This window comes from Schistocerca gregaria, chromosome 1 (assembly GCF_023897955.1).
Source record: "Schistocerca gregaria isolate iqSchGreg1 chromosome 1, iqSchGreg1.2, whole genome shotgun sequence".
Lineage (NCBI taxonomy): Eukaryota > Metazoa > Arthropoda > Insecta > Orthoptera > Acrididae > Schistocerca > Schistocerca gregaria.
In genome coordinates, this window is record NC_064920.1 from 580,537,377 (window position 1) to 580,552,905 (window position 15,529).

At 37.2% G+C, this 15,529-nt stretch overlaps 1 protein-coding gene across 6 annotated transcripts in view; it reads right to left on the reverse strand.

The window, feature by feature from the left end:
• Nucleotides 1-1,757: 1,757 nt before the first annotated feature.
• Nucleotides 1,758-15,529, reverse strand: part of LOC126357025 (transcription factor cwo) — a 156,315-nt gene continuing 142,543 nt past the window's right edge. For 2 of the 6 annotated variants that reach the window (XM_050007419.1, XM_050007417.1), the window contains 3 exons: nucleotides 8,831-9,020; nucleotides 5,576-5,767; nucleotides 1,758-5,387 (listed from right to left, as the gene is read on the reverse strand). In XM_050007419.1, the coding sequence (XP_049863376.1) occupies nucleotides 4,378-5,387; nucleotides 5,576-5,767; nucleotides 8,831-9,020 (1,392 nt within the window). In that variant the 3' untranslated portion in view covers nucleotides 1,758-4,377. Of the gene's footprint in view, nucleotides 5,388-5,575; nucleotides 5,768-8,830; nucleotides 9,021-9,385; nucleotides 9,862-9,921; nucleotides 10,489-15,529 lie in introns of those variants that run through there. The other 4 variants (XM_050007422.1, XM_050007418.1, XM_050007421.1 and 1 more) reach the window with 4 other exon arrangements.

Consider the following 15,529-nt stretch of genomic DNA (forward strand, 5'->3'; position numbering starts at 1 on the left):
AAGAAAAATACTTAACAGACACATCAGGTATATCTGTCATCTAACTGCTAAATTGAAGAATCTCCTAGCTCTGGTAAAAAGACAGCTAGGAAATTTTTCTGTGTCAATATGGACTAGGATACATTACCTACATGTGTCACACAAACAAGACCAATGCGATGGATGTAAACAACATACATAGCCAAACATTGTCAAAGTGCAGAACATCAAATGATTTACAAGATGACAAAAATTATTTTCTCTGATTCCTCCGCCTGGGACTTCAGTGTAACAGACATGATACATACTGCCCTGTCAGACAACCTCATCAACAGGGACTCAAGATTTCACACCTTGGAAATCCACCCTTTGACCTAAAAGGTCACACTGAGCAACATCAAAATTTCCTATAGAAGCCCCATTGCAGCATAACGAAGGGCCCAAAAACGTACCAAGAGTCTAATTTTTGCTGGACATATGGCTGCAGCAATGCACAGGTGCAGGATTAGTATTCTTGTGCACATTTAATAGTTCAAATTTCAATCCCTGAATGGAGACTCTTAACCTGGTGTGGTCACCAGCAGTTGCTACTTAGTAGTAATCAATTTTTGAAATATTGTTTTCCTTTAGCAGATGTGAGAGTCCTATATGCAACAGATTCACCAGTAAAGCCTGATATTTTACTTTTTTGCTACACTAATAAATAACAAGTGACTAATCCATTTGCTGTTTTATAAAATGTTACACTTACATTACAGATTAAGAATATCTGTCTGTCCCTTCAAAACTAAGGGAGATAATCCATACTGAAATTTAAATAAAATTTCTCAGTAGGTGTTATTTTCTTCAGTCCCTATGTGAAATGTGAGAAAATCAACAGACGTGGGGTGGGTTCTCACATCAGAAAATGTTGACTTGTAATAAATTAAATAAGGGTTCTGCCAGAGCTGCAGTAACATTTTTATTAGTTACTGGTTTCCAACATTTTCACTCATTCTCAAACCATGCATTTGCAGTGTTTGACTGTACATAACAGATTTGTTTTTACACCATGTGAATAAAACAAATGTTATTTGACCATATACTCATTGCCTTGATAAAATGCAAATTTGATAGGCATCTTTAATTGTTTGTACATTAAAATTTGACATGTGCCTCCAGCTGTTTGTGTTAATTTACTCTCTCTCCAGAGAGAGAGACATCACATGAACACACAATAAACTGAAGGAGCCTGTCAAATTTTAATGTACAAACAGCGGAAGATGCGTATCAAGTTTTGATTCTACCAAGAGAATTATGAAACATTCAAATAACATTTGTTATATTGATTGATGTAAACACAAATCTATGTATAGTCAAACTTCACAAATGCAAGTAATAGTTTGACAATGAACAAAAATGTTTGGAACTAGACACTTATAAAAGTATGATATGCAATCCTGATGCAAACTTCAATTAATAAATTACAAGCACACTGAGTTGCTGATCTTCATACCAACACAATGTTGGAATTACAAAAAATTTTGATTTAATATTTGCTTCAGTTAGTGTACCTACGGATATAGAAGCAATCCTGTTGTAATTACGCGCAACTACCTACACAGTATTCTTCCAGCACTAGCTGTTTTTGTGGTGGAATATTAAGTGTGAATTTTAATGGATCTGTTTGTAACAAGATGATAAACTAAATGAAGTTTATATTTACATACATACAGCATATTTTTCCTTATTAAAAACTATAAATGAAATACACAATTTGCCCAAGAAATAACTCCAGATAGTTAACATTCTTTTATTTACATATAAAACTTACATATAAATCCTTTTAATTACAATCCTCAGTCACTTTCAACATATTGTAAATAAATTCATTTTGTAACTTAAAAAATATAGTAACAATAGAATCTTTAGTCTTTTCAACAAAAAATATTTTTCTCTTCCATTCAATCACATCTCAATTAGTTACACAGTCACTATTTCATCACAGCCTCAAATGATCAGTTTTATATTTACCATTACACAGCAGTGTGTATCATGTCCACACCACATTTTTTTTAAAAAAAGTCATGCAAGCATAATAAATAACACACATCAGACCTTGCAGTGTGCAATGTTGTTATAATTTTGTACAGTAATGTATGTTGACAGAAATTTAATGGACACTGTTTGAAAGTCTGGTTAGCCCTGAGTAATGCATGTTACCTTCGAATGTCTGGGTATGCTATTCATGCACATTATATATTCAGAAAGAAGTTAAATAAAGTGCTAATTCTGTTGAGAAATTATCAGAAATTGAACTGACTGACACTGTTAGCTGCCAATATATAAAAAAGAAATCAGAAGATGGACAAAATCATAAAGTGTTTTGGAAGGCTGTCATAAATTGTCTGAAGATTACCCACAAGAAGTTACATCAGTCTCACCCTATGTAAAACATATACACTGCTGACATACAATCCACGTTGTGAAAGGAATGTCGATCACTGACTATGTTATTTAATAATCCTAAATATCAGTAACAATATTATATAAAATTTCTTTTCACATCAACCCAATAAACAGTTTAAATTGCAATGTGGAGGCTGAATTTCCTCTCTTAATTTGTTGTGTTAGTTTCAAATCTGCTCACAAAACCAAAGCTATTGCTGCTTCACATTTATTGTTATTTAGCATAAATTTTTGAAATACTGAGATAAAACAACCAAGACATCAAGCTCTGTCTCGTACTTCAGGTTTCCTACTTCCCAGCTAGGCAGAAATGAACAGATGCTGGGCACACAAGAGAAATGAGGTAAATCTCCCACAACTAATGACCAGTAAACATTTTGCAATGGTGTGGACCAATCCAAAGCACAAAACTATGATTTATTGCCCAAGTATGAATTCAGGTACCAATACACATAGAATAGCAATTTGTTCATACCAAATTTTCATGGAAATGCCTTTCATTTTCTACAACTACCACTTTTTTCTGAGCTAAATCCAAAAAGAATGTGATTCTACAAATATAAGACTGCCAGCAATAGTTATGTGAGATTCAAGACCTTGGACTCCAGGTACCAGAATCGCTTTTTCATCATACATACATTTGGAAAAGACCATGTTTCTATAGCCTTAATTAGTGTGAAAAATTTAGAAGGTGTTGCAATTTGCGAACTAAATAAAATAAAGCTATTTAGCACCCATCAACCAAATCGGCTTTATCAGAATTGCATAGAAAACGAAATTGACATTTTTCAGTGGAGTAAGTATATGTCTAAAAAATTACTTTCTTTGTAATTACTATACAAACTAATCTTTACTGATGATAAAATAGATACCATGTTTAACTGGGATTCCATGTACTGGATTATCCGTTTGAGATGAGAGATTTCAGTACCGGCTGAAGACCATAGAACCACTCATCCAATTTGTCTCTTCCTTCTTTTAAACTTGTTCTATGAAACTGAATTGAACTCACTGGAATATGTTAATTGTCCAAAGACTGGCAGCCATTAATGGGTCACTTACTCTTTTATAGTGTACACATTTACACATGAACAACATGTGTATCAACATAAAAATTTGGTTATACATGTTATAAGAAAAATCTATGCAGTCAATACAGTTTACAAGAGTGAAGCAGCAGGCACTAAGCTGGTCAAATATAGTTAAACATAAATTTATATTATGGAGTTTTGAAACTGTCATTGTGTCAGCCACATTCTATGTCAAACAGAAGAAAGAGTTACCTTCTTGCACAATTGAAAATAGTTTATGTAAAGTTTCTACCACTAATAAATGAAAGATTTTATCTGAAAAACTGTAAAATGTCCAAACTGAACAGTATAAATATTACACTACAACAGTTTGCCTGATGTAACATAACAACTTCCTTTGTACAAAACATTTGTAGGTGTGAAACAAACCATTTAAATTACTGTGTGGAGAGTTAATTGAATTATCGACTTCAACCTTCATGTAAATCAGGTAGTGACTGGATCCTGACAAAAACTTGTAATGTGACAACTCCATACCATTCATCAGTACACAAAAATTTTATTCTATTACTCACTCCTTACTAATACCTGACACATAGTGCAAATTCATTTCATAAAGTACACAGAAATACTTTGTATTAAGGCATATCACTGGTATACTCACTTTAGTTCAACTAGAAATATCAGTCTGTAGAAATCTTGAGGTGCTTGACACCGTAAGAATTAATACAAGTTTATACTTTATATTTCCTACCAAATTAGTCCCTCCAACTGCAGTGAGGCTTATACCAACATGCTCTGTCAAATATTGTAAAAAACACTTCACACACAACACAGAATTCAGTCGCCACATTGTTCTGGCTTAATAAATTATGAGAGCATCCATTCTGAAACTTTTCACTGCATCGTTTTTAATAGTCTAACCTCTGTCTTGAACACAAACAGGCCACTTGGACACAGTACTGGAAAATCCATTAGAATCAATCTTCCAAGGTATGGAAGAGGAACAAGAGTTCATGTGATGCATTTTTATATTGTTCTGTGCCTGCTGGAAATTGACTGATATAGTTACAGGATGAAGCACAATAGACTTCAAAGATATGTCATGACTGTTCTCCATATCGGTGTCAACACCTATTGCAGCTAGATATGGTGCCAAAACCTCTGCTTCCAAAGTCAGAGGTATATAGAAAGAACCTTTCGAATGTAGGGCAAATATAGGAATTCCTCGACTATGTGGAATGTGAGACTTGTGACGAGGTTGTGAAGGCTGAGGTGGCAAAGGAGGTGTAACACGAGATGTCAAGTCTGTCACTGGAGACATTGGAGGGTTGTACTTCGGTGACGGAGGAGAAGACGGAACTGAACACGTTTCACTATCACGACGTTTCGCATCTGCAGTCAAAATAGGCAGTCCTAGGATGTTACTTGCACTTCCACCTGTTTCTTCACTCATCTCTGACATGTACCGTGCTCTCTTGGCACTGCTGCCATTACACACTTCTGACAAAGGTATCACTGATGAAGCATCGTGTTCTGCTGTGAAGCGTTGCTTGATATTGTTCTTGAACTTATAAAGTGGAGGAGCTGAACTCTGATCAACTGATGGCATACTTGCTGAAGAGGAGACAGTGGCAGATGGATGTTGCTGCAGCATGTCCCGTAACTGACTGCATCGGACTGCTTCTCTGTCTTCCACAGTGATCCCGGGAACTGGAGCAACTGTCTGCCTCTGTGTAAGCATTTCTGATGGAGTATCCTTGTTGCCTGAATCAGAGCTGCAACCAGATCCTGAACCTGGTGAAGAGCTCGATCCGAGGCCGGAGCTTGCACCGATGGGTCGCGAATGGTGCCCATAACCACCAGAACTGCCAGAAGAAGTGCTTGTTGTCTCTGCAACATTTGTTCGTGGGAAGTTGATCCTGTCTCCTGGAGAGTGTGGAAAATAAAAGTAAATAGGTGATCTGGTACATTGTCAATGGCAGCTCAGTATATACAATGAAACGTTTCAAATGAGTTTTTGATATGTTGCTTCAAAATGATTCAGAACGTGGTTTGTAGTTATTAACAATGTAACTAGTGGGCTTATAATACTAAAAGGACTGAGTTGGCCTTACCTTTGAGTATTTTGTCACAGTGCTTCTGTAAGTGGTTAATAAGTTGGACACACAAAGGATCCCCAGCAAAGTATCCTTCTACTTCAACCATGAAATGCATAGTTTCAGACAGACATTCCTGATAACCAAGCCTATAATGTTCCAGTACAATTGGACCTGGCTGAGTATGTTCCGGCACTAGGTCACAGTTCTCTGCAATGGTAAATCTGATATAAGACAACAGAATCAGAAAAACTAAACTTTTTTACTTTTATGAAGTTTCCCTTTCCATTTATTTTCCTATGAGACAATCCAAAGTGAGCATCTTGCACTGCAAGCAAAGTTAATAAGAAATGACAAGAGATTTATTGTGATTGTAACTCTTGTTAACATTGTGTTTGTTATAGTCCTTATTGTAGGACTTGGTGCCTCAGTGGTTACATTCAGACTATAAATCATCACTGAAACACAGCAGTGTCTCTTGGACCATTGTTATTTCACCTATTCCCATGGCACTACCACATCCAAAAATAAATACTGCAAGTCTGATCACCTGATTTGCAACTTTCTTCAGGCATTCCTGCACTTTATTTTATTTTGATTAGTATATTGCTGACAACTTGATATGCTACTTGGCATTATTCATGATGTTATGAAAGGTTTGTAATGATAATTATTTTTAAATAGCTTGGCAATTGTAACTTAATGCATATGTACATGTATGATCACAAGACTATTAACATGATTGAATTTTCCAAGTGTTTTGAGAATACCTTTCATACATACTACTGTTAATAATTCTGTACTTTACTGTTGTAGACTACCATTGAGGGTAATATCTATGTGAAATTTATGTTAAATACTGTACATAAGGTAACACTGATCAATAAGATAGAAATGCTGATTTACACATCTAGGTTACTATCCACAGTGAAGATTCCTCTGAGAATAGGACATAGTGCAACAGTCACTGACAGTTTGTTTTTAGATCCAATTGTCTTTAGCAATTTAGATGCAAAAGCAATAATCAGTCTTATCTAACCATGATGGTCAAATATTAACAATAATGTATGCTGCTTACTTTTTAAATAACATCATATTTGTCTTTTGCTTTACATGAGTATGAACCCTGACCATGAGAAGTTAATCATGTGCTCAGAATCATGAACAGTGACTTTATCGTAGAATATAGTGAAAAATTATGTGAAGAATTATGAGAAAATATTTGTGAAGCAGAGAGTGTAGATGGAAAACTTAACTCTTTCTTAACCTTATTCATACAACACTTAAAAGCTTGTTTTCTCGTTAACACAAACAAGGCTAAAATTGTGACATTCATTGTGTCTCGCACCTTGTATGAAATTAAAGAAAGACATTTTACGTATATGCTTAGACAACGCTGCTTGTTTGTGGATTATTTTTATTTTGGCCAGACTAGTATTGGGCTGTATGCTCATTTTCAGTGGCTGTATAATATACTATCATGGCCTCATAGTTTTTCTGGGATTTTATTCAGAAATTTTAGTTTAACTTGTAATTGATTTTTTGGACATTTTCATCGTGCAATAGATTGGGCAGCATGCTTTACAGTATGGTGTTTCTAGAAGAGTATTAAATTCTTGTGCTAGTTTCACAGGACTCGCCTAATATGCATATACATAAAATGCCATTCATCTAGAGAGAAATTGTGCTCTCAAAAAATAAATGGCAAAAATTATGACACACTGAAATCATTAGCTTCCAGATTTGATGATTATATGCTAATAGTGGCAGTAAAAATCACACCAAATAAATAATGAATTACAGATACATTATATTTGCTTCAGCAGACAGTTTCAAAAATACAATCCCTAAAGAGATTTCTAAATACATCACGTCACTAAAAAGTAGAAACTGCAGATTATTATGCACTAGGAAATACTACAACTAGCCACAAGTTTCTTTGAAATGATTTTATTGTACTATTACAAGTTTTGGGCATAACCCATCTTTAGATGGTAGCATTGACTTCTTTGCAAGTTTTACATTTGTGTCCTAAAATATAAAAAAAAATGTGATTATACAGTTTTACACTTATGTAGGCTATACACATTGCACTTACTTCCTGAAAAGCCCTCCTTTAAGTATTATAAGACAAAGGATTGATTTTCTATTTATAATCCATACTGCTGCTGTTGTTTCTAGTTCAGTCCATTGATCAGTATGGCTTGTACGAGAAAATTAAACCCCTGTCTTAATATGCAGGAAGTAAGTGCAATGTATAGAGCCTATATAACTGTAAGGGCCTTAGAATCTTACACTGATTCCCCAGTCCATTAACTTCTTGTTTTTGTTGCTGACAATTATTATCAATTCCAGCTAAACTATGATTTCCATTATCACAAAACAATAAATGATATATTTTTCATGAAGTCTTTGTATCTTTGTCTAGAATTCAGAGTAGTGTTATGTGTTCCTGTACAAAGGCATTCAACAAGCTCTCGTTAAACATAAAACAAGAAACTTACATTCCTAATTTCTTCAGTGATACTTATATTTATATTCATATCTCCCTACTGCTGTCTACTGTTAATTTACTGAAATTTGTGGGATAGGAGAAAAATGTGTATTATGAACCAAAAGAATTTCTGGAATAGGATGTCTATTTAACTAATAATCATGTCTTCGAGTGGCCTGAAACCTGTATCATCATCAACACAACCACCACCACCACTAAAGCATGATATTAGAAGCTACAATGATAAGTAACACAGAGGAAGGTTTTATTAAGCACATGAATCACAAGATAGAGGAAAGAAAATTTCAACATAAGCAGCAAAGAATCACCATAAGCCATTTGGAAACATTCATCTATTCCATAAATGAAGCCAGTTATTTGTAGATCACAAAATAATTTTGCAAATTTATAAAATAGACTCCCAATGAGCAGCAGATTGTTACATATTTAAAATTGTGTACCAAATAAGGACTAAGTTCCAACTTCAAGGCTTTCTATGGCAAGTGAGCACTCTGAATGCTCCTCATGGGTTAATGAACCTTAATCTGCCATTGTCTCACAAAAGTTCTAAACAATAACAACTAAAAAGTAACAGTAATCGTTTTAATTCTCCATAAGAAGTATGGGGAGAGGGGCAGGTGTGGTGGCTTAAGCAAAATAATTATTTCTTCAGTGTTCCCAATCACTCCAGAGGTTTATTAGGGAGAATTATGTCATTGGCCAGCCACATCATTCTTGAATGCTCAAGTACCATGGTAACACAAGATTTTTTTTCTTACCTAGCTGAGGACACGCCAGAGACTGAAGATGCTTCATATGTTTGATAGCCATCTCAATTATCTCTGTCTTTTCAATGCGACCACGGCCCTTCTTCAGGTAATCCGCTGGTATTAATCGTGATAAGTCAGCCAGGCAATTGTTCATACGATCCCGCCGCCGCTTCTCTATTATGCGATGTGACATTGGATCCTGCAACAGAACATAACAATATTTTTTTTTATTTTTTTTTTGCTGGGTATGAGTTGTGTAAATTACGTTATTTAATTAAAATTTTATGCGCCAAAGACTATGCAAATGAATGTAAGGAAACACAACTCAAAAAAAAAAATAGAATTTATTACTGCCACAGTAATAATGCCGCGAAAAACTGTGACGAAATTGGTACATAATATAGTATCACCACCCATACACAAACTAGACTTCTTGCTTCAGTAAGGGAATTGTTCCCATGCGTTCCTGAAGTACTGTACAATATTCCACTGGATCCTTACAACCGTAGAATAATAAGCTATACTTCTGCAATATAATTATATTACAATGAAAAGTCTTTTTACACGGAATTCGTAGCTCAAATCCATTCCTCACAACGTGTTGCACCCATCTCCTTCATCTCATGTGCGCTCTAATGATCACTATTGTCCAGTAATACAGAATAATGAACACGGCTTATCAAAACATAAATATTCCGTATACACATGACACTGTTGTAAAACCGGCACTTTTTGGTCCTCAGACCTTTCCCCGTACAATAATATCGTCACTCATATTAACATTTCATCACACTGCCACCCTGGTAACTATCTTACTCGCACATGCTCTGAATATTTTTGTTCTGTGACGGTGTAATGTTTCGCTTTACTCTATTCTTTCGCTTCCGTTACAAGTTTTTACGAAAATTCAGACAGGTAAATCACCATATTCGACGACGATAGAGCGAAACTCTTGCGCTGTTGCTACGAAGTAATGGGAACACGCACTCATCACCAGGCATTCCGCCGAAGGCTTCCGTCACGTGCACGTGCACGTGAGCAGAAGGCAGTACAGTGCAAATCGAAACAACACCTTAGGTGCACTCCACATGAGCTTTTACCTCTTTATTGAGAAAACGCCGTCTATTTCGCTGAGTCGTATTCAGAGGAGATTCTCCAGCTACAAGTAAATGCTGCTCCAGCATCGTGGCATTGTGCGTAACCATTATCCAAGATTTCCGCGACTGACACCACAAGTTCTCATCAGAGTCTGGTTGCAACTGTAGCACTGGCCCCCTGGTAGTCATGTTTTATGTGGCGGTGGTGGGGGCAGGCAACGTCACGTTGCAGGTTACGCCTCTCGCTTGCGCTCACGGGTTCGCTCACGTTGTGGCAGCGAGGAAGGGAGCGGCGATCGCAAACATCGCCGGTGCGTGACTGAAACGCGCTACAGCTATTTTTGGCCTCGTGATGGTAGTACACGAAAATTGCAAACAGGAGCAAAAAATAACTTACAAATGCTACAGTTAGTCTTTGTCATTACCCAATGGTGGGTTCTTCGAATACTGACACTCGTGCATGAGCTGAAAAGGTACGATAATTGAAGGTGTGGGAGTCGCCAGAAGATCACCTCTGAATGCACAAGAAACGCAGCATTATTCTGCGGCGACGCACAGACGATCTGTTTTCTCTTTGATTTTTATTAATATTCTTCGTATTGACTTGTGTTTTGGGTTGATTGGAGTTCGAGCTTGAGAAAAAATAAACGTTATTGCTTGACGACTACATTGCATCTCTGCAGCAGACGGAGATAAGCTGTAATTGACCAAAAAGGGAAGACGTAAGTGTTACTGACAAAAACTAATATAAAATAAAAATACATCGAAAACTGGGACTATTTCGCTGCACCTGAGACTGTGCGACATTGGGAGTTAACAGTTGAAGACATTCGATTCAGTGGGCCTTTGCGGTGCTAGAGTTGTGTAGAGCCCTAGCCGTAAAATAAAATCATATGAGATTTATAGCTCACGTTTCCCCTGATGTAAACTTGCGTCATACCTAGTCCAGTTCTTCTCCCACGAAAATCAGGCGGACGGAAAGATTGGCAACGAACTCGGAAGGTACAAAAATAGAAAGTTGTAGTTTTAAGGAAACCTGAAGCCTTTGACTACAAAAGGTTAAGACAGAAATCGAACAATACGGTAGGAAACAAAGTCTATTCGATACGCTTTATAATCATTATGAAGGTCACCTTTTAAGCTTTAACAAACGACCATGCTATTCAAATGTGATTTATTTAGTACTGTTTTAAAATTTGTCTTCAACGGCAGTTCAGAAACAAGTAGAGTAGTTTGTTTACAGTAAGCATTTAAGGAAGGAGTGTTACGCAAAAATGGAAATTTTGCACAAACGTTTTAGTGAGAGGATTTTTTTTCTTTTTTCATAATGGCCCGACTCTACTACAACTCCTCGATCGCTTCGTCTAACTTTGGTAGTCAATTACCTATAGAAAAGGTTCGTTAGAATTGGTTGTCAGAATTTCGTCAGGGTCTTTTACACCCGTTAGCGACGAATTTTGTGAATCAAATCACCCATGTTGTTCCAAGATACATCCGTATCGTGCCCAAGGGAAATTAATTCTTGTCGCAGTACGTTAGATTTTGCATGAACACTTTGTTAGCTATGAAGAAGTTATATTCCCTACTGACTCTGCACAATTTGACCAAAGCTCATTAGCAAGCTCTTATCAATTGGTGTAAGGCAATACTCAAAAAACGTGACGGAGGAAATGCAAAATCCGAAATTATGCAGGTGTTCCAAGACGAACTGAAACCAAAGTAAGAGAGCTGTTCGCAAAGTACTTTCCGTGAAAATAATCGCTTGTATCTTTGGTTACATTCGATACATTGCAATCACTGCTTTATAGGACCGAAGAACAGGAGAGTCTGAATCGTATACAATAATTTGTTTGACCCAACTCTTCGACGAAACTGGGACAATCGCATACCAAGGCACACAGTCTATAGAAACCTTATGCACCGATTGAACTGCCGTTTCCCAGCACATCAACATGGCTGCTAGGCTGCAGCAGGCCTATACGGGCCAGTCTTCCGCCTCCGGTTACCATCAGGGCCCCCCCTCCAATCGGCACACAACGTAATCACAACAATAGTTTTGTCATTTTTCCGCTCAAAAAGAAAACCTTTGATGGCTTACTGACGCTGCATTCAGTTTTACACTCGGAAGAACACTGCAGTGCTATGTTATAGATGTGTACCTCTATGCTTAATCTCAAATCCGAAGAAAGTGAAAAGAAATGCATAGTGCTGCGGAACATCTAAAAATTAGTCCAAAATTATCAGCGTCTAAGACAGAAAAACAATGATGTGCTAGCAGAGGGCATTTCCAGATGTAGGCGAGAAATCAGACGAAAAATCACCATACGTACAAATCAACCTATTCTTAATGAAATGTTTTCCGATCTAAAAGCAAATCAAAATGTAAATAACTTAATTACAGGCCATTGATGATGCTTGACCCCAATAAAGCGAAACGCGTCTGGTGAAAAGAAAATCACGACTTTTTGTAGTTGCAACGACAGAACAAAAATACTCTGAAGAATTATAAAGCAACTACGGACACTACGGCCACGCAAATGAAGAATTTAAAGAGAAAAAGGTATGAAATTTCGTGGATGAAAAGATGTGGTCTCCAGCAATGGTACTTTCTTAATGACTATGGAAGCAAATGCAGTCACAGAGATACGAAATCTGCATTCCAGTCGTCATACTTATAATATGACAATCTGGAGATACAGGAATTATTTTGTTGCAGTCTGATGCTGCTACAAGTTGCTTCTATCGGCCAATTTAAGGATTGTTTCGGGAGATTTCCCACATTCATCTAGTCGTATACCGGCCCTGCGCTACACTTTACCTAACCAACTCCAAAAAAAATGTAGCTTTGAAACAAATTTCGTTCCACTTCAATTACGCTAAAAAAAGAAATCTTGTAAGTAATACAATAAATCCATTAATGTGAACAGTTGTGAAGTTTTACATACGTGTAGTAGACACGCCTTTTTAAATGATTATTCCCTGTTTCTTAATTTCGAGGGGTATTAATATGGTATTTTTTGCTGATATCCAGGAGCATTTTCTACAGTCATTGCACTTTTTTCTCCTATTCCAGATTTTTAATTTTCAGTTTCAACTTAATATTAGGGAAGCGCGAATAAATCAGTCAACACTGTGGCCCCCATGTTCATGCTGATAACATAAAAATGTACTTTGCATGGACTACTGAAAAGGGCTTGTCGTTTGGCTGCCACAGTAACCTTCCTTAAAATACTAAGCAGATAAGTACCTGTCTTTTGGGGTACAATAAGCTTTGGTGTACATCGTATCAGATGTAGTTCTTGAGGCCTACACGTTTCCATAGTCACCGAATCAGCTATATCAAATCTGGCAAGTTTTGAATCTTTCCCCATTTTGGGAAAATTTTTTCGGCCGCCCATGTATACGAAGCGAAACATGGGCTATCAAGAGCTTGCAATTGTCTATCGCGAATATTACCAGTCTTTCTACTTATCCGTGAGCGTACACAAATGCTTCAAAACTGTTGTTCTTTGACGTCTAATTAGTAATCAAGTAAGCCTGAAAAGCTGTGAAATAGCCTACATTACAATTTTCGAAAATCAGATAATCCAGCCGACCACACACACGGAGAATATAGTTTCGTAAGTTGTCAAGAACACCTGAAGGGCGGTATTTGTTTGGACCGACTCTAGCTATACACTGCAAAAACGAAATTGCAAATTGCTGCAGAAACACCAGATAAAATGTGCCTGACGAGTCTTAGGATAGACACAATAGAGTATAAGTACAGCACTTCACCACAGAATTATGAGGCACCTCAGGTAATAGCTGCGTCTTAGAAGAATCGAGAAGCAATACTAAAATCGATATTAAATTACACTGCATTTTAGCCTTAATGATAGTTCTGCGCAAATATAAATGGAAAACGACCCTTTTAGGAAAGTTGTGAAATCTAATATCGATGGTTGTTTGGTTGATTGGTTTGTGTTTAGGACGCCAAACTTGAAGGTTACCAGCGCTTAACAACAATTTAACATCTGGATCTGTGGTAAGAGACACACTTGAAGCTCAACAGTTTGACCAGTTTATGAATTTGATGAACAATTTTAGTCGGCAAAGTTCTAAAATCTAATACACTGCCAACGGAACCTGTCCAATGCAGCGGTATGAAAATTCTCGTTAATCATTATCACGCTATTCGAGAGTAACCAGCGATGAAAACTTTAACTTCCACACGCAATCATTACTTCTTCAGGTTGCAGAGGATCGACATTTCATGCAAGGATTTGCCGTTCGCCCTCAGCTTGACAAATGCAACGCAAGAAAAAGGAATGACATATTATGTAATCTTGAGTACACATCTGGCGATCAGTCGCTGGAAAGTGATAATCCTTACATATCTAGAAGTCCGCGACCAGTATATTACCCTCACAACAGCTGAAGGCTTAAGTATTAGATACACCACAAGAAAGGATACGGAACATTTTATATGAATAATTAACTATGAGAAACCTTAATGCAACGTCAGCATTACATCGGCTGAAAGACAACCAAAACGGAGACGGAAAATCAACTTTTCTGGCATGCCGAGACTTGCCTGGTTTCTGCTACACGTAGAACACCATATTTGTTATAGAAATTCCCAAATACTGTTAGATAATTTTAGTGCACTACAAAATAATGAGTATATATTCCTAATAGTGAGCAAGGAACCAGTTACGTGATATAATCTGCTGTAAGCTGAAAGTGGATATTTTTAAGAAAACATGCACTTCGTCTCTATGAGCTTAAATCGGACTACTGCACGGCACACAAATCGTACAGATACAGCATTTCAGCTTTACATAGTAAATTAATAAACCACGGTGTGTGTAGTGTTGTGACCGTAGAAAATTTTAATTTTTATTCTTGCTTTTGTGACCATAATAATAGTTCTGGCTCCATAGGCAAACAGCCAGCCGACATTAAGAAATAGTCCACCAGAACGTAGGGACAAGATAAGTGGCGGAGGCTGCCAAGTATGGCTTGTTGATCAAATAACTTAGTGTTTGACTTCCTGCCAGAGGAAGCAGCATGAATCAAACATGTACAAACACCAGGGAGTTAATACAGCAAGAGAGTGTGTCAGTCACGTGCGGAAAAGACTCATGTGAAACCAAATTAAGTTGTTTGCAGCTAGAAACGAAAGTGTCGTGTGGAACCGAAGGCATTCTTGCGCAAGCCGACCAATTAGAAACGAGAGTGTCATGTGGAACCATAGGCATTCTTGTGCAATCCGATCACTTAGAAATGAAAGGGTCGTGTGAAACAAAATACCTCGTGTGCACCCAAGTACATGAGAAACAAAATAAAAGGCCAGGCAGTGGAATAGCTAGAGGCAGAGATTCAGATGCAGATTCAGGGCCAGTGTCGGCAGTTTGGAGATTCCGCAGCGAGACGCCAGCGGGTCCAAGTAGGCCCATAGCAGCCGATACAGCTGATAAGGACTTCAACTAGGAGAAGACGGTGATAGACTCCGGTGGACACTCAGGAACTGCAGGTCAAGTAGGATTTTTACAGTTTCATTGGAATAGTGTTGAACAGAGGCTGTCAGTCTTTGTCTCAATTACTTAGAGAGATTTCAGTGTTAACC